At 42.0% G+C, this 19,333-nt stretch overlaps 2 protein-coding genes across 2 annotated transcripts; one reads left to right on the top strand and one right to left on the bottom strand.

Annotated features, from left to right (window-relative positions):
• Positions 1-123: 123 nt before the first annotated feature.
• psmd11b (proteasome 26S subunit, non-ATPase 11b) lies at positions 124-11,647 on the bottom strand. The gene is made up of 13 exons (XM_048233645.1): positions 11,544-11,647; positions 10,422-10,523; positions 9,980-10,176; positions 9,341-9,398; positions 6,589-6,783; positions 5,991-6,135; positions 5,318-5,378; positions 5,056-5,118; positions 4,823-4,948; positions 3,315-3,350; positions 3,095-3,146; positions 2,822-2,964; positions 124-2,365 (listed from the first exon to the last, which is right to left on the bottom strand). Exons 1-12 carry the CDS (start codon positions 11,632-11,634, stop codon positions 2,822-2,824), a joined length of 1,269 nt encoding a protein of 422 aa, XP_048089602.1. The 5' UTR covers positions 11,635-11,647; the 3' UTR covers positions 124-2,365.
• Positions 11,648-12,182: 535 nt separating this feature from the next.
• Positions 12,183-18,996, top strand: cdk5r1b (cyclin-dependent kinase 5, regulatory subunit 1b (p35)). The gene is made up of 2 exons (XM_048233654.1): positions 12,183-12,549; positions 14,055-18,996. The coding sequence occupies exon 2, from the start codon at positions 14,359-14,361 to the stop codon at positions 15,259-15,261; it is 903 nt and encodes a 300-aa protein (XP_048089611.1). The 5' UTR covers positions 12,183-12,549; positions 14,055-14,358; the 3' UTR covers positions 15,262-18,996.
• Positions 18,997-19,333: the final 337 nt, after the last annotated feature.

The following is a 19,333-nucleotide window of genomic DNA, read 5'->3' as shown; positions in this document are numbered from 1 at the left end:
CCTATGAAACAACCTGCAGGCAAAATAACTGTCAACGAGTTTCACTATAATCTCAGTTGTGTTCAACAACACTCGTAAATCTGGCCTTTATGAATATGCTAAGAAAGGCAAAAGGGAAACATATTTAATAAAAAGATTTAATTGAACTCATCTGAACATCAGATATATTAGGTAATGGATCAGCAGGTTTGTTACATTTGGTTTTGGAAGATGTGCGTAATTTTCAAGCCAGTGGGCTGGTCCTCAGATTTAGAAGAAGAAAGCAGGAATTATTTAAAAGAATCCTTTTTAATTTTAAAAATGCGGTAAACAACTGCAACGTGGTGTGTTGGAGAAAACGATTGCTCTTTATCCATCACAATAATTGAAGTGCTCAGCCCTGTAAGATTAGTTAACATGAAAACACCATACTGGAGATGTAGACTAAATTATCAGGACATAGTCTACAAGACTCTAGAGTCTATGCTTAGTTAATTTTCTTTTGTCCCAATACCCTGTCTTCATTTTCAGTTAAATTCAATTGAAACCATGACTAATGGGGAAAATGACATTAACAACATGAACAGTGGCCACAAAAAATGATCTAACAAATGAGCAGGCACAATTTCCCTGCTTAGTGCATTGTATGGCACTAAACACAAACGAATTTGCAAGGGATTCAGGGCACAACACTCCACTCGCCCAGAAAACCGCTGCCTGACCTTGTGCCTTCATCAGTGGTCCACAGTCCTAACTCTGGGACAAACCATGCTGACATTCAATCTACAGTGTGATTTAAAACAAAATCCCTTTTGAAGACAATATCCTCAATTAACAAAACAGGCATTTGTTACTAACCTCCAAAAACACACTATGTGACTTGCTGAGTGTTGTGAAATGGTTGTTATTGTTGGCATGTCCTCTAATTTTACACATTCCCTTTTCATTTTTTTTTTTTTTTTGTCAAAGCACCTCTACAGGCACTGTTCCTCTCCCTTCATCGACACATCAATCAGGCACAACACCAGACACACACACACACTCTACATTTGAGCAGGAAGTTACATTTGATCAACAAAGCAAAACCAAGCAAGTGGTGCTGCTAGCTCCCTCCCTCCCTCCATGCCACCTTCTTCAATTCCAACCAAAAAGCATGCAAAACAGCCTGGCGTAGTTTAACAAAATACATTCTACAATCTTGTACAAAGCATATTCAAACTCTGCAAGCAAAGGCTGAAATCTTGAAACTACGGCAAAATATTATTATTATTATTTTTTTAAAAACGTGACTAGATTTCTATGGAGCAGACATGACTTAGAAATAATAATAAAAACATTTATTGGTAAATTATGTATAAATGAAATGAAGGTGGGGAGAACAAAAAAAAAAAAAAAAAAAAAAAAAAAAACCAAGTGATATAAACTGCTCTGAAATTGTTTGGTTGCTAGCATACTGTACAATAGCCAGAAAACTACAGTGGGGCGTATTCACAGACACAAAAGCTTGTAGACGGCCTAGATAAATGAATCACTAATTAAATCACTCGCCACCTTGCCTCCCAAATTTGTATTGCACCTAATGCTTAACAGAAAGGCCTGAGGCCATCAATGGGCACCGATGGTATGAAAAGGATCATGGGGTTGATGTTCATGTACTCCTGGGAGAGAGAGAGAAAGGGCTTCAACCGATATTGTACAGCAGATTTACAGAGGGAGGGAGGCGTTAAGGACTGACGACGACCAAGGGCCGGGTGATTCTTGGCAAACGGTGCTCGGACCCATCTTGCGTGGTTTTCTTTCCCCCTCCAAATGAACTAACACTCATAGTTTCCAGCAAACACCTGACCTAGTGGGGAGAAATCCCCATAGCAAACCTGTGCTTTCTTTAAGATTACCAAACGTACTGAAAGACTGAGGCAGAGGAACTCTTCAGAACTCCTCACGGTTTTTGTATTGCACCTCTGAACATGAAACCGACATGTATGTATTCTGTAGGAGATTTATACAGTTGATATATATGATTACTGCTTTATCTTTTATTGTGGCTGTAAATATAATCCCTGATGGCCTGTGACGGCCGTTGAGATACACTGAAAGAGAACACTGAGCGGAAAATAAAGAGTGAAGGAAAGAAACGGATGTATCATTTGTTGAAGTCCATTGGAGGAGATGTTAAAAACTCTCAGGTGGGGGGTTGTGGGGGTGGACTCCCATTGCAGTTTTCGAATTCTGCTTGATGTTGTCCTTCCTCCCCGCAAAAAAAGGTTCCACGTGTTGGCCACACACACGCGCACATGTACACACACACACACACACACACACACACGCACATACACACGCGCACACACACACTCTGTCCCTCTTAGCTGCAGTCCGGACTTTGGTCCTATGGGATTAAAAAAAAAAAGGATTCTAAGTGTGTATGATGTATGGAAGAAAAAGAAACAACTAAATATAGCTTTCAAAATAAAGTGCAATTTCTCAAATCCTAATCTCAGAAATATCTGTGTGTGTGTGTGTGTGTGTGTATATATATATATATATATATATATATATATATATATATATATATATATATATATATATATATATATATATATATATATATATATATATATATATACACACACACACACACATACACATACACAGATATTTCTGCAAATATATATATATACACACACATACATGAGTAACACAAAACCAGACTAGTAAGACCAGACAAAAGTGTTGACATAAATTGCTTTAGTATTTTGAACACTGAAAAAAACTCCTTCTGTGGCCTTTTGGAATACACACAGGTGACCAAACCAATGATCTTTTCTCCTTCGAGAAGTCTCACCTATGTCAGCTTCTTTGCTTTGTTGTAAAGTGAATCAACCACTTTGCTCATGTTCTGAATGGTTTCCAAGGCTGCCTCGTAGGTCTTGTCCACCGGAGGCTCTTCAAATATGATAAGAACCCCTTCACCTTGGTCCAGAATGCCTACAAGTGTATGGACAAACAATGTTACAGAACACTTATCACAGACTACTTCATGACTACTGGCAGTTCAAATTCAAACTTAGTCTGGTGAATAGGTTGTGAGAATTTGTACAGAATAGTGATGGTATACCATGAAATTTTTTATCCAGAATCATTTGTGATAGTTTTCTCTCCACATCCCCCTGTGTAGAACAATGACATTGTCAATAAGATAATGGTACAATTAACAGTGAACAAATTTAAATTGTTGGTAATACTACATTAAGGAAAATAGCAATAATAAACAATAATGTCAATGCAATATCAGTGATCAATAGTCTAATGAAAGTAAGAAAAAGGCCATTCATTACCTTTGAGAGTTTGATGAGTGTAGATATGTGTGTGATCTGAAACCGGGAAAACAGGGTTATTCTCATTCAAACTAGTCTCACCAAACTGCATTTCAATGGAGAATATACCAAAAATCATGTCCAAATTTCACTAAAGCTATCTGTAATAGAAACAATAAATCAGGTTCTAGACCAGGGGTCTCAAACACCCGGCCCGCGTCCGGCCCAATTCCGGCCCGCGACGTATGTCAAAATAATGTAATCTGGCCCTTGAGACTATTTTTAATTGCGACAAACAACGATACTGATTAAAATAGACGATAGTTCCAAGTACGGTGACAAATCTCATTTGTACTCTGCTCCACTATGTGCTAGACATCCAGAGCTTCATTCAAACCCAAAATCGCTGCGCAAAGTTTTCAGGAAATAGCCTACTTGTATTAGGCTACACGCGAGAAACAAAGACGTGCATTTGTAATGACGCGGAAGCGATGCAGGCCATAGTGTTGCATAGATTGAAACAGAAATTAAGCAGAAATAGGCCTACACCAAATGTTGAAAAACGTTTACGTGTGATGAAGTCTTAGGTAGGCCATGTTATTCACCTATTCTAAATCTGAAGAATATCCTTTTGGAGATTATGATCCATCGTCTATTGAATGGAGGTGCGTCTGCGTGTAGCCTATACGACGGTGTCCACTAAGCATACCATGCTTATTTCGACCCTCTGCCCAACATAGCTTGGAGGTTACTATCGTGATGATGGTGTCCGTAATGGACGTGGTACAGACAGCAGGGCTAGTAGAAATAGGGCTCTAAACTACAAAGTCACCCGCAATATGATGCGAACTTCTGGGTACTCAGATTACCCGCGATAGGAACTGATTTGACCAGAATGCTTTATTGTAGGCCTTGTGGTTTAGAAACCATATACATCTTAGGTGTTGGTATACATCTTAGATGTTTTCCTGTTAATTTGTTGTGGGTAATATGAAAAAAGGAAAGTAAACCTGCTCAAATATGTTCATCCAGTATTTACTGAAAGGTGCATAATTTGAGGTGCTTGCCATCCAGTGGCAAATTAGATGGGTACATTTAGTTTTACTCAAAGATTTTTACATTTACAGTAGGACCTTATCTCTGACCACTTTCAAGCAATGGCCTTTTGAAATTTTGATATAAAAATCCAATGGTGTTGCTTTCTTATAGTTTGCCAGGTTTAAAAAAAAATGTTAAAATATTTTTATTTATAAGCTAAGGTTGCTAGCACAGGTGTCTAAAACTAGATAAAAACACTTGCACTTTCTGTTTGCAGTTGTGTGGTATTTGGAAAAAAAAAAAAAGAACATTGCATTTTCAGAAATAGCCGGCCCTCCAATCAGAGGACATTGGCAGAATTGGCCCCCAGCTCATTTGAGTTTGAGACCCCTGTTCTAGACAGCCATTGATCACTTGAATTAGAGTGCTTAATCTGTGCTTTTGTGTTTCCTATAGCAGGTTTAACGCGTGTGGTGAACAGCGCCCTCTACCTGTACTCTGGAGAAAGGCTCAATGACCCTGATGAGGTTCTGCTCCAGCAGATTGTCATACAGCTTTTTCAGATGAGTGTTGATAATAGGGTCGTCCCTCAGCTCCGATTTGTAATCTCCCAGAGCCTACGTGTGCGTGAAAAGGCAAAATCACAAAGGAGCAAATGCATATATTTCTTACATTTTGATCTTACAAAACATACCACAATCCACTGAAAGACCAGCGGGCTCACCTTCTCAAAGTCAGCTAATGACCTGTTCTTGCTGGCTTGTGCTACACACTTGAGTGAATCTGTCTGTGGGGAGGATGGAGCGTAAACAATGAGGACAAGCCAATGAGAGCAAAAGAAAAGCACCCGAGACCAAACATTCAACAGTTGTGTAGAGGCAAACAATGAGAGCAAAAGAAAAGCACCCGAGACCAAACATTCAACAGTTGTGTAGAGGCAAACAAGCGAAACAAGACAAAACAAAACCAAAAGGTTGGCGCCTTACTTGTCTCCCAGCATACCGTAGGGCAAGTTTTCCACTGGTCAGGGACTGAACATCTTCTGGCCTGAAGGAGCACATAGGCAGTTGTGTTTTACACAAGTTCAAGCAAACTGTGCTGTCCACATCACACACGAACACACAAGCTCTACAGAGGATACTCCAACAGAGAGGAAGCCATTACACCTTGTAGCGGCAATCATAGCGTCTTCACCCGTAATAAAGTCACCTTCGTGTGCTGGACTTACTATGATCTTAGTGATACACCACAACAGCAAATATTAATTAAGTTATTACTAGTGCCCTGTGCATAGATCTTGCATTTTCCACCGATTAACTTGACTTGGAATAGAGCAATGCTGAGTAATATCAACAGCTCCTGGTAGTATAAATTATTTCCTTGATTATTCAGGTTTTCAGCAACCAGGATGAACAGCAGGTAGTTCCCTTTCACTAGTTTTAAGATCTAAGTACTCTTAATTTCCTTTACAAATAGGCATGGTTTCCTCTCACTTGAATACAGAAAACTTCACTGGCTTGCTGACAGCAGTGAAGCATCCATACTTTCAAACGCTTCCTATCCTTTATGTATTCTAAGCCAGTCTGTGTTTAGGAGAGGCGATGCAAGGCGTTAGTGTTACTGGAGAGGGTTGCATGCGGCTGGCCAAGTGTGACTCACTGGCTGAGCATGATCTTGCAGAGGAGCATGTATTTCAGTGCAGTGACGGCCCTGGGGCTGTCGATGGAGTCGTAGCCCTCGAAGGCCTCAAAGAAGTAGGAGTAGGCCGTCTTCCAGTCCTTCTCCCCAGCTGCATGGGTGATTCCTACAGGGGGAGAGCAACAGAACAGTCAGTTACACTCCATGACTCAGCTCCTGCTTGCTAGCCATCCACATGGTAACGAGAGAGGGGGTGAAGTCATGATTGTATATCAGTTGCAAGAAAGATATGTGCAATTAAATGTTCTGCTTTTTGTAGAAGGGCCAGCAATCTGCCTATATTACATATTTCATCCACAATATTCTAGAACAGGACCTGACAGCTGGTGGGATGCTCTGAGGCTAGGTAAACAGCAAATAAGACTGGGCTTATGTCACATTACCTTTACACCCTGTCTGAACATTATATGTGATGCAAGTACCATAGACAGTCATATGTCCATATAACACAATCAGGACTCATCAGAGCAGCTTGGTACAGCAGCCATTAATCAAAGTGTTTAATGCTCATTTTAACCATCTGGCCAAGATTAAGCCCCACCATACTGTGAGAACTTGCCTGACTGCATGTCCAGAGCTGCCTGAAGTTTGGGAGGGCAGTAGATGGCATTAGCCGTGGTTCTGGCTGAGGTGAGAGCAGCCCGGGCCTTGGGGAGGTTACTGAGGGCATGGTAAGTCTTGCTCTCGAGCAGCTGCACCTCCACCAGCAAAGCCTTGTCATCCATCTTTTTGAGCTCATGCAACAACTGCGACCCTGTGAAGTAACATCCATGTAATTTATACAAAAAAAGGTCCTATTTGAAAGATTATTTTCATGTACACTTGTGATGTGCTAAAGTATCGGCTCACTACCACACAAACTTAAGCTAAAGAGCTTTTCCCGTCTTCTGTCCCGTACACTTTCTACCCCTCATTTCAAAGATAACAAATCATCTAAAACATATGTCACTACAGTGAGCTAAACATAGAAACAACTTAGCTAATCAAACAATTGTAAATTTACCCTTTTAAAGGAGAATTCCGGTGTGATTTTGACCTAAAGTGTTTTGAAACATGACGCCGAGTGTGAACCTGTCTCATAGCCCATCTCGGCTTGTCCCCATGCACTCCGAAATCTGGCGCTAGTTAGCCGATGCTACCAACAAGGCGGCTAATGCTGGTGCCTCGGGCATCGGTCTAACCATGCAAATAAATCACTGTTTTACACCATTTACGAGGCTCAACGTATCTCCACACTTCATTGGTATACTTCCCAGGGCCCTGACATTTAAAACGAGACATTGAGAACTTTGAAAAAGCACTGGTAGTTTACTTACAAGACGATTTATACAGACAGTGTCTTCACAAAGTTTAGCGTTTGCAGCCATCTTGAATTTAGTCACGATAAGTCGAGTGACGAGCAGGAGCGAAACTACAGGTGATAAGTCACGTGAATACTCGCTTTAGTTGTGGAATGGAGTTAGTGCAAACAGTTGGCAACTAGGCTATTGCAAGGATGTCGGATGATGAAGCTACGGAGTTTTATGAAGACGAGGAGAAAACATTTGAGTTTGATGGGCGTCCTTATTTATTTGAGCCTGAATATACGGAGGAAGAGCTGCGTGGCGCCGCGGAAAGGAGAGATTGAGAGACAGCGTGCAGAGCAAGCAGCTGCAAGCACAGCCTCGTATCACGGGGAAATGGTGGTGTTCCTGCCGGTGCTGTGAGAGAATGCCTACCGATATGGAGTGTTTTTGTTGCAAAGAGTGGGACCTTTTGCACCATCGACTCAAGACGACGCTATGTGACATTAGCGCAAGGCTTTTCTTCCCTTCTGGACTTGTGGGTATTGGAAGCCTTTTTCCATGTCCCAAAATTAAACTGGACATTTAAGACCCGCCGGAGGGGCAAGATGGACATTTATCTACTGAGTAAGTACTCTGCACACTTGGGTTTTATTGCTTTTGATCAATCCAATAGTTGTCCAAAATGTGCACTACATACACGGTAATCCTTCTGTTTTAGTATATGGATAGGTGTCTCGACATCGACTTGCAAAACAACAAGCCACTGCTTCCAAGTTGACTCGTGTAGAGGTAGCCTGTGAAAACTTTCTGGAACATAGCTTCTCATCTCCTTGCCGCAACCTGGAAAAGCACAAGCGCGAACCATTCTGTCTTCTCTTCCTTTTCTCTTATCCTTCGTAATGCCATCTGAAGCTGCAGTCAGTAGGCTATGTAGTATGGATGCACACATGGCCACTCCTTCTTCACGTGTGGCCTACAGCACGTCTTCCGTCAACAACATTAGGCTATGCAAGATTCACGTCACTGAGTAGTAAAACATTTATGCCATTTGTTGTAAGGTGCTCTTCGTTGTCATGTACATCATCAATACATATGTTAAGCAGCAACTGGAATCCATGCATTTCCACCAGTGCTTTTTCAAAGTTCTCAATGTCTCGTTTTAAATGTCAGGGCCCTGGGAAGTATACCAATGAAGTGTGGAGATACGTTGAGCCTCGTAAATGGTGTAAAACAGTGATTTATTTGCATGGCTAGACCGATGCCCGAGGCACCAGCATTAGCCGCCTTGTTGGTAGCATCGGCTAACTAGCGCCAGATTTCGGAGTGCAGGGGACAAGGCGAGATGGGCTATGAGACATAGGTTCACACTCGGCGTCATGTTTCAAAACACTTTAGGTCAAAATCACACCGGAATTCTCCTTTAAATGAGGCAATCCATAAACTATCCATTTGTTAGACAGGTCTAACCTTACAAATATTTCCTCAATTTTGTTACTTGAACTAAAGTGCCTGCAGTGCCACCTCAAAAGCTGAATGATTTTTATCTTGGATGTAGGCATGTTTTCGATTCGTGTATCCATTCGTGCCCCTGTTGCACGCCAGCTGCTCATTGAAAATTAACTGAATACTAACTAGAGTGTCTCGCTTCTCATGTGAAAAGCTCTTAAGGCCTATTCACACCAAGAACGATCACGATAACTATAACCATAACGATAAAAGCATTCGGACTGAACAACGATAAGCAAAGTCTCCCCTTGTGTTAATGAATATGAAGGTTAAAATGTTATGGGTTCTGATTGGCTATTAGCTTTTTATCGTTCTGAAAATCGCTCTGAAAGTGATCCCCAACGATATCGTTCTTCATGTCGTTATAGTTTAAGTGTGAACGTAGTCATTCATATTAACGAGAACGATATTTATTTATAGTTATCGTTATTGGTGTGAATGGGCCTTTAATCTTCATAACGACTTGTTATTACAGCAACTTTGTTCCAGAACAATCTCATCCATCATTATGAAACTCACCAAGTGACAGGGCTTCCTGATACCGTGTGGTGTCAAAATACAGTGAGACAAGCCGGGCCTGTACAGAAAGAGTGAGACTCATATCATACACAAGCAAAAAGAATATGCCTAAACAAGGCAATCATCAAACATTAGAAATGAAACAATGCACCATGAATCGGCTAAAAATGTGTGAATATTACAACGGGTTGAGATAAAAAAAATAAATAAAAAAAAACGAAATGTACTTTTGATTTCACAAGACTATTCTAATTTAAGACAACCTCATCAGGGCACCAGATAAGACAGAATATGCACGAACTGGGACATGGTGACAGGTGGTTTATGTCAATTTGTCTGGATCTTATTCTGTTAAAAATTGTGAGAAAATCGGATCGTGAACTTAAAATAGTGAATCGTATTGAATCGTGAGTTGAGTTATCATTACATCCCTATCAAACGTTTAATCTTTCAGTGGGATAACAAAGTCTGCCGACATCAATTATATCTACAAATAACTGCACACACCACTCTACGAAAAGATGTAAATACACAATTCTGCTAAATCATAAAACTTTGGTAGTACCAACCCAGCCGATGACACCGGTCAGAAGCCTAAATTCAACACACAGGCAACTTGACCCATGTATACACGCTTACCTCCAAGGCCTGTCTGAGGAAGGTCCTCTTCTCAGCCTTGGCCCACTCAATGCACTCCAGGCACAGCTCCACTTCCTGTCCTGTGGCAGCCTCCATGTCCAAGAAGAGGTCCAGAAGGGAGCGCACTAGTCGGGCAGCCTTGGCCTTACTGATGGAGATGAGGAAAGGCCTCACAAACTTCAGCAGACCACCCAGCTCTGAAACCATAAGGAAGGAAGGTGGGTCATTACTCGTTGAAGCCGCTGCATGGTGGGGAAATATAACCCCAGTTCTCAAACCCAAATTATATGACCAAGCAACCAGCCCACTGGGGAGAGAATTTCTGAAGTAAAAATGGGCATGTTACTGATTTCTGAACAGATTGTAAGAGGCTTTCCAATGAGGTTAAGAGGAAGTTTGGAAAAAACTAGTCTCATGTAAAAGACATGAGATGCAAACATACCTGCAGCCTGACCGGTCTTGGCCAAGAGGTTTCCCAGCTCAAGGATGCTCTGCTCCTTAACTTTGACCGCCTCCTCATCATCCTCTTGGACATCTCGCCTCACTGAAGACAAAAAACAAGTTATTATCACAAGTAGTCCCAAGTCTGACACTTACAATGAGCAATGAAAAATCATGATCGGGAATACAGAGGTGAGGACGCATCACCTAGTCTTATACCATACAGTAAGTGATGACAGCCACTCTGTCAGTAGCCATCGTGTTTTGATTTCCACAAGAGCAACACCAACTAGTCTAGATTCCATGATTGTTAGGCAACTTCAGTGGGACAGTGAATCGACAGGAGCAAGCAGTGTCACTGTTAGCATGCTAGCTAGCTAAATATGTAGCAAAACAACTATCGTTAGTGTTAACCGTTAATAATCATCATGCACTACTACAAACTCCGTAATTTACTCATTGTTACGATAGCTGGGTTCTTAAACACGTCTAAACTTCGGTTAACGGTCTTGAAGCCAACTTTTACCACTAAACAAGATTATATTTTCAACACCCAACGTAGGCATAGATAGCTAACGTTAGCTACATGTAATCAATATGCCTACAGCTACAAGATTTGTCTAGTATTCACAGTAATGACAGTGAATGTCGACTTGCTAACGTTAATTTGTTGGCAGCCAGCAAGCTAGTTCCAGCCACAAAAATCACGGAATATCATTAAACATTTCCCGTTGATTGTCTTCGTAGGTTAAATAGTACTTTGACGTGAATAACAATGTTTTGTTCAAAGCTCGACTACACTTGTTTTATGAAGTCGCCGAGGTCAATAGCTACTTGCTAGATAATGAATTTCTGTATTGGCTTGATGGTGACTCACAGACGTTTCATTGCTTGAGCTAGGCTATCTAGCTACATAGCTAGGTTATGGCCTACTATTAGCAAGCTAGCTAGCCTGTTCACGAACACTAACCTACCACCAGCATGGCTAGCTACAGTGAGTCAGCAACGCACCAGCCGGCTGTTAGCAGCGAGCAGAATCAAAACAGGGCTGTAACCCGAAAACGTTCAAATTAGCAGGCTACATTTAAGAAGTTTCAAATAATATAACGAGTTTTTCACTTACCTATTGAGTGTAAAATATCAATTGAGGCATTTCGGTCCGTACTAATGAGAGACTGAGCTCTCTGAAACTCAACCACTGCCGCGGTTGCCATCTTCCTTATTCAAAATCAGCCAGCTCCTAAATAATCGCGAGGGTGACAGCAAAAACGGAGTTACAAGGAATTCTGGGTAGGAGAGTGTTTTCGGGAAGTGTAGTTTTATTGATGCACTGATGCCCATCACAGGATGTCATAGCAATTTGTCTTTAAACAAATAATTATTTAACTAATTTATTTTCATTTATTTCGCAAAACAGCTTCTTAGGATAGGCAGTAGGCCTAACCCCTTTAAAAAAATAGGCTTGGCTGCTGTCTTAATGGGTCTAGGCTGGATAGCCTGTTTATAAACCAGAATAGCCTTCTTTTCTTTGCCTCGGGCCAACTTGGCTTAGACTATGGGACTCGTATTGCTTTTGCTCTGCCCTGATGATGTGTACCTGCGCTATCTGAGCAACTCATTTATTCTAAAATAAGCTGCCATAAATATTGCAGTTGGGCTAGCAAGCGCTAATGACGGTGTGCGTACGGTCGCTGGGTGGAGCTGTCAAAACAGCACCAAGGACAGCACAGAGAGGCGCTCGATCACTGTGTTTCATTGGCCAACAGTGCTCCTTGCGGTAGCTCAGAGCTTGTGAATGTGCACAACAACCACCCAAATCCGCGTCTGCCCTGGCGAGGACCAATAGCGCAGCTTCACAGCTCTCAGCATCCCCATCCTACAGAGAGCTCGACATCACCACAGTGCAGGAGAGCCAGCGGAGAGCTCTGTCAAGGCGTGGGGATACTCGTCTGATTAAAGGCTTTTCATCGGAATTTTAATCACGTTTCTGTCATTGAGGACATTCCTTGAGATGACCGGTTTTGTTTCACCTTGATGTGCTTCATTTCACAAGGAAAAAGCAATTCAGACGCCGACATTGTGTGTCTTGTATTCGTCTATAAAAGCGTTGAGGAAAAAAACAACTGCTGGTAAGTGCGTTTTTAACCTATAATCTTACAGTAGCCATAGCCTACACTGAGACCTTGAACATATAGCCTAGGCCTAATTAAACTGAAATAATTTTGGCTAGGCTACCTTTATGGCATTTTTTTTAAAAAAGAAAAAAAGGTTGTGATGTGTTTATGGGTCAAAATCGGAATTGCAAAATAAAAGAAAAAATATAGGCCTTGGTCGAGAAAACAGCCTGTGAAAGAGGCGAATGAAAATATGCGTCTATTTTCATGGGGAATTCCATCGCCATAGTTAACCATGCGCTACTTTTCAGTACCGTGGACAGTCGCCACATAAACAAACGCAGCACCACCAATAACGGCGCACAGATTCAGGCCAGTAGATCGTTTTCGAAATGAGAAAACACATATAAAGAGCCGGCACTTGCATTCTAGTCTATAATAAATATGCTGCAGAGTTGGTATTGTGGTCAATGCACTTCATCAAGCGAGGTCTTTCTTTAAAATAAACAGCATGACATTTCCCTGAACTTTTTGCTGTGATCAGATGACTCATCAACGAATACTTTATCTTAAAACATATTGTAGACGTAAAAACATGATTAGCATGGCACTATACTGAGTAGATGATGGCGTTCCTGCATGCCTCGGTCATAACAAGACGACGTTCACGCAGATGTTTACGCTCATAGGCTTCCATTTTAAAGCTTAGAATATTTCTGGAGATGGTGGCGAGTGGTTTGTTTAATCTATATTTGGATGTTATTGTATTGAAACATATATTCATTGTATCAATGCAAGTCATTATAAGGTGGTCTGACAGTGATACAATCTTATAGCTTTAGTGCTACCATTTTTAAATTAACATCAGCCCCGGTGGTGTCCCATATTCCTACTGTAACAGTCTATTTTTAGTTATGTAGGCTGTAGTGCAAAATTCTGTGCTACCAATTTGTTGTAGTTGCGGTGGGCTATTTGGTTGGTAGCATATATCATTTATCCAACAAGGTTTTCGATCAGGCGTTTTGTGCAAGGACAAATTCATTAAGATTGGGGAGGGAAGGTTGCAGGGATCGGTGAGGCATCTCCTTTGAATCCTTTGATAGGCAGGGAACTGTTTTGATGTAGCCTAGCCTAAAACATCAATATAAAAACAGACTGGAAGAGATGGTTTGTTTTAGACCATTTCATTTATGTATCAACCCTCTCATCTGGTTTAGTATGATAAGATATTCGATGATAAGATTGGGTGAATTGCCAAAACCATGTAATCTTTTGAGTGAAATCAACATTTTTATTTAAACCACTGTTAAAGATGGGCTATTGACACCCAAGAAGAGTGATCTCCCTTACTGATAATGATATATTTATTTGTACATAAGGGGATTTTGGCATTGTTTGACTATGCCAGAATCTGAGTCATTTGCACCTTATCTTTAGGTCAAGGTGATCAATCAGTTTTTTGAAGTGTTGTGACTTTAATCATTGTGAATACTCAGGTAATTGTTTCAATTGTTTTACAGATCCTACTGAGGTTAAACAGTGGACGAGCAAGCAGGACAGAGAAACAAGAGAGACAGAGAGCGAGAGAGTGTTGCTGCATCCACTAGTGAGGCAAGCCTGCTCCACCATAACAAAGCCACCCCTCTGGAGCTCCAAACTCCTCCCCGACGTGGATGCCTAAGATAAATTCCGTCTGGTAGCCCGGGGCTTCCGCGCTCTGAAGAAGTGAGGTCAAGACCCTCACTTTCCAATCCCAGGCTATCCTCTGCTGTCGACTTCATCGCCTCCTGAGAGAGCCCAGAGGCCCACGACCCCGCTGGCACCATGGGAACCGTGCTGTCGCTCTCGCCCAGCTACCGCAAGGCGGCGCTCTTCGAGGATGGCCCGGCCACGGTGGGCCACTACACGGCTGTGCAGAACAGCAAGAACGCCAAAGACAAGAACCTGAAGCGCAACTCGCTCATCAACGTGCTGCCATGGAAACGCATCGTGGCCGTCTCGGCCAAGAAGAAGGGCTCCAAGAAGGTGCAGCCCAATGCCGCCTACCAGAACAATGTCACGCACCTCAACAACGAGAACCTGAAGAAGTCGCAGTCATGTGCCAACCTCTCCACCTTTGCCCAGGACCAGGGTAGCCCCACCAAGAACGCCAATAATGCCGTGTCGTCGGTAAAGAAGGCGCCGCTGTCTAACTCTAACGCGGCGTCCGGCACGCCTAAGCGGGTGATCGTGCAGGCCTCCACCAGCGAACTCCTCCGCTGCCTGGGAGAGTTCCTGTGCCGGCGGTGCTACCGGCTCAAACACCTGTCCCCTACTGACCCGGTCCTGTGGCTGCGCAGCGTTGACCGCTCCCTGCTCCTCCAGGGGTGGCAGGACCAGGGCTTTATCACGCCCGCCAACGTGGTGTTCGTTTACATGCTGTGCCGCGATGTGGTCTCCTCGGAAGTGGCCACCGAGCACGAGCTCCAGGCCGTGCTCCTCACCTGCCTCTACCTGTCCTACTCGTACATGGGCAACGAGATCTCATACCCGCTCAAGCCCTTCCTGGTGGAGAGCTCCAAGGAGACCTTCTGGGACCGCTGCCTGTCCATCATCAACCTGATGAGTGCCAAGATGCTGCAGATCAACTCCGACCCACACTACTTCACGCAGGTGTTCGCCGATCTCAAGAACGAGAGCCAGAAGGAGGAGGAGAGGAGTCGCCTGCTCATCGGGCTGGACCGGTGAGGGAGGGCGCTACCCAGGGGCTGACCAAGGGGCAGTGAGTGGAGCATAGCTGTCTGGTGTTTGTTCAGTAAGGAAGGGGGCGGAGGTGGAGGGATCCAAAGGGCTTCTCAGAAGTACGTCGGTGTGGGGTGGGTGGATGAGAATTATACTGGCTGATGTTTCAGAAGAAACCATTTTCAGAGATATGTGTAAAAATAGAACTACTAAGTAAGTTTGACTACTCATAGGCCTACTAGAAATTTGATTATAGCTGTAGATTTGTACTGTATGTGAAGGAAGAAATCAAAAGTTGCACTTATAGGTTTTCCAAATCTTTCCAGAAAGCTCACTTTAAATCACAGTTTAATTCAATATTAGAAAAGATATCTGAATGCCATCTGAACTGGGGAAAGACAGGATTTGGAATTGCACCTGAACAAACACCAGACACTTATGTATCCATTATTATGAACAAACACTGGAAACAAAAAAAGACACTGACAAAAAAGCAAGAGACCACCATCACCAAAAAAAAGACGACTACCAACAAACAAACATCGCAAGAAAAACTTAAACGAAACAACTAAAAAGAAACAAAAACAGACACTAGAAATGGGGAAAACAAAATCTACAGCAATGAATGTGGTAGGGTGGCGGCTGCTGTCTTACCAGCCACCTGCTGACTATGGGAGATGTGCACTGCCTGGTGTGGGAGACTCTTTTAAAGCAAACAGCCCCTTCCCTGGCCTTTCAAGGGCCACTGGACAAAGCTGCAATCCAGGGTCCTAAGGACACCTCAGCCGAACCTGTCCTGCGTAATGCTGGCCACGCACACACACACACACACACACACACATCGCTTCACTGCAATGTGTGTCTGTGTGTGTATCTATCTGACTGAGTCTGTAGCTTGGAGATGGCTACTTGTGTAGATATCACCTGTATATGTAACGGATGAGAAATGAATGGAACTGTATGCAGTGTCTGAGGAATGATCAGCTGATGGACTCTGGTAGGAGATTGGTTTCCTAGCGGGCACACGCAGTGTGTTGAGAAAGACCTACTTTATTTTTATCTGCAGGGGGAAGGGGGAAAAAAAGGAAAAGAAATGTTTGGTCTCTGTCAGGATCACATATGATGGAGAGTTGCCAACGGATTTGCTTAGAGGAAAACAAACAAAAAATAGTTTCTTTTTTTTTCTACTTAGAAATGTAACCAAATGCACGTGTGCCATGCATTTTTATGGTGTTTTTGGAGGGACGACATTTCTTTACTTATTCTCTTATCCTTGAATTTGTAATCCAACTGCATCTGCGTCTAGAGAATGCTATGAACAACAAAAAAAAAATAGCAGAATTAGTTTATTTAGCTATGCTTGCTAAAACGAGCTACTGTTTTTCATGGGATTTTCCATTCTTTTTGTAGTGTTGTGTCTTCTCCTAGGAGTCCACACTGTAACAGGCGTTCAATGTTTAAATTGGGAACGTGTGCCAAACCTTTGATGAACATCTCGTTGGTCTTATGAGCACACCAAAGGCTGTCATTGCTGAAAGGGATGAATCATTATTATTAATAATGAATATTTATTGAAACTTAATTTATTGCTATTTATTTATTTATTCTCTTGACACATGGATGGGATTATTGTAAAAAAGACAAACAGAAGTGATGATATTCTAATCTACAACCTTGTTGGAAATGATTGAGGTTGCTCTCTGTACTATACCTGGTGGGATTATCTTTGGTGCGGAATGAAGATTCTGGTTGATGGTGAAATGAGTTGCAAGGATTTAGCGGAGGATATTAGATCTGCGAGCTTAGACCGAGACCAATGTCAAATCTGAACAGCGCCAGAGTCACATGCAGGGCAGAAAATAAATCACAATAGTCGTTAAAGCCCGGACTCAATAAGGATAAAAAAAGAAAGTCTAAACTGCACAACACAGATCTTTATTAATAAGGTCACAGCATTAGGACAGTTTCGGACATGTTCAACATATCAGTGACAAGGCGAAAGCAATTACCCAAAGACTGTGTCTCTCTATCAATGTCAGTCAGTCAGTCAGATATGGGGAAAACAAAGATAGCAGATGCAATATTAATCACTATGCCCGAAAGAGAAGACAAATATTGGAGATGACAGGGTCTTCAGCCATAATGTGCTTTTGGGGGAGGGAGATGAGATGAGATGAAGCTGGAGTGAGTTTCAGGGGCAGTCTTGCTGAAGCCTGTAGAGATAAGCAGAGATATTTTTAAATCGGACCCAACTTGTTTCTGGCAAATGAAAAATGTGTGATCTGAGTCAAGTCGAATGTTAGGTGGGTCAGGATACAAGTGATCCAGGATGAAGTTGTTGGGTGACGGTGCCAGATCTTAGTGCTGTTCTCTGGGCTAGAGTGGTAAAATGGCAGACCAGGCTGGAAATAATTTTTCCAACGGTTGTGCTTATGGCATAGTTATCTGGAAAAAAAGAATTGCTTTCTTTTTGATTTTTTTCAAAAAAAAAAAAAAGAAAAGAGCACACTGGATTTTACTGTCAGGAACATCTTAAAGAAAATAAAAGAAAAAACAACATATAAAGCAAATTGATTTAGTTGCCCACTTTCTTCTTCTACCATCTCAGCAGAGGTCAGTTAGCGCATGCTTTCTTTCTGTAGTCGTGTGTCTCAGTTTTCTTTCTAGAGATAAAAACAAACAAAGTCTTATAAGCAGACATTATCATTTAGTCACTTCCTTTTTTCTCTCTTTCCTCTGTATGCTGTCTCCATCCTGACAAAAGGCTTCTTTAGCAAACAATGACAGATGTCCCTGGATACTGGTATAGAGAAATGGATGATGTCTTGTATGGGTTACTTTTATTTAGCTGAAAGGAGGATAGGAAGGCTGAATGTGTTTGTAATGGTGGTGGTGATAGCGGGGTAGAGGACAAGAGGTAGGCATCACGCCCATGTTTCAATGACGTGCCATGACGGGGTTACGAGGGTAGGGTCTTACTTGATTAATGTTTTTATTACATTTTGGGGATTCAGCAGGGAGCTTTGCTGAATGGAGAACATAATGGAGATTTTTGGGGGGTGATTTGGGGTGGGAGGTGGGGTACTGTTAAGATGGAGAGGGTAGGAGCTGGGGAAGGTGGACTCTGGCTGCTGAAGGTTGGGGAGTCAGCCATCTCCTTTGCCACTTGCAAAAACGATCGGCTGTCCCCTTGACTCACAATAATGTGCCATTTTTTCACTTGCATCACTGAGTAGTTTAATGACTTCTATGAAAATAAAAAAGAAACTTTGAAAAAAAAAGACAAAAAAGAGAGAATAGATAACAAGAGAACAATTCTGTCAAGATTCATCTTTTCTGTATCTTGTTGCATACTTATTTGTAGATGATGACAAAAAATGAAAAGAAACAGTGTTATGAAAAGATCTTACAATGGGAGAAACTCTCCACGATTGCATGTGTGTGTGAGTGAAGTTTTCTTTTGTGTAAAAGATAGAGCGGTGTGTGTGTGTGCATTATTTTTTTCTTATTTGATAAATTAAGAGAGGGAGAGTCTCTCTCAATTGAAGAAATCTGAACAGTATTGGGCTAGATTTGGATTGGAGGTTGGGAGGGGTGCCAAGCTGTTACAATTTACAACTGTTCTTTCAAAAAAAGACAAAAAAGCTGTTGCTGTAATTGAAATTTTGAGTTCATTTCTGCTTATTTTTATTTATTTTTGTACTGTGATGGAAATAAAATGCACTGATCATTCAAAGTTCACAAGCGAGTGGTGGTTTCTTTTTTCCTGACATTATTCCTTGGAAGAACGTCAGTAACTGGCATTTTCAATGACAGTCTTTCACAATAAAGTACACAAAACCGTATTAATGTACTTGTCACGAGTTGATCAAATAGAATACGGATCTAAACTTATAACCATGCTCAGACAATGATGGTTGTAGGCCTAACAAATCACCATTTCTTCCCCCTCAGCACACAAGGGAAAAATAGAGGGACATTTCAATTTATATCAGCAAATTACAAGAGCGCAAGAGAGAGAAGCATGGCTGAGTTGAACTCATTACACCTGCACTCTGAGCTAAGGCGGATCAGGGGC

This window comes from Alosa alosa, chromosome 22 (assembly GCF_017589495.1).
Source record: "Alosa alosa isolate M-15738 ecotype Scorff River chromosome 22, AALO_Geno_1.1, whole genome shotgun sequence".
NCBI lineage: Eukaryota > Metazoa > Chordata > Actinopteri > Clupeiformes > Clupeidae > Alosa > Alosa alosa.
The sequence above is the reverse complement of the archived record's forward strand: the minus strand, read 5'-3'. Positions and strand labels throughout refer to the sequence as shown.

What these genes read in the sequence shown, in the direction of transcription:
- psmd11b (XM_048233645.1), bottom strand. Translation starts at nt 11,634, where the DNA reads ATGGCAACCGCGGCAGTGGTTGAGTTTCAGAGAGCTCAGTCTCTCATT. An exon ending in TCAGGAAGCCCTGTCACTTG is followed by an intron (nt 6,784 to 9,340) that starts GTGAGTTTCATA and finishes GTTACTTCACAG; the next exon opens with GGTCGCAGTTGTTGCATGAG. An exon ending in CATTAGCTGACTTTGAGAAG is followed by an intron (nt 4,949 to 5,055) that starts GTGAGCCCGCTG and finishes ACGCACACGTAG; the next exon opens with GCTCTGGGAGATTACAAATC.
- cdk5r1b (XM_048233654.1), top strand. Translation starts at nt 14,359, where the DNA reads ATGGGAACCGTGCTGTCGCTCTCGCCCAGCTACCGCAAGGCGGCGCTC.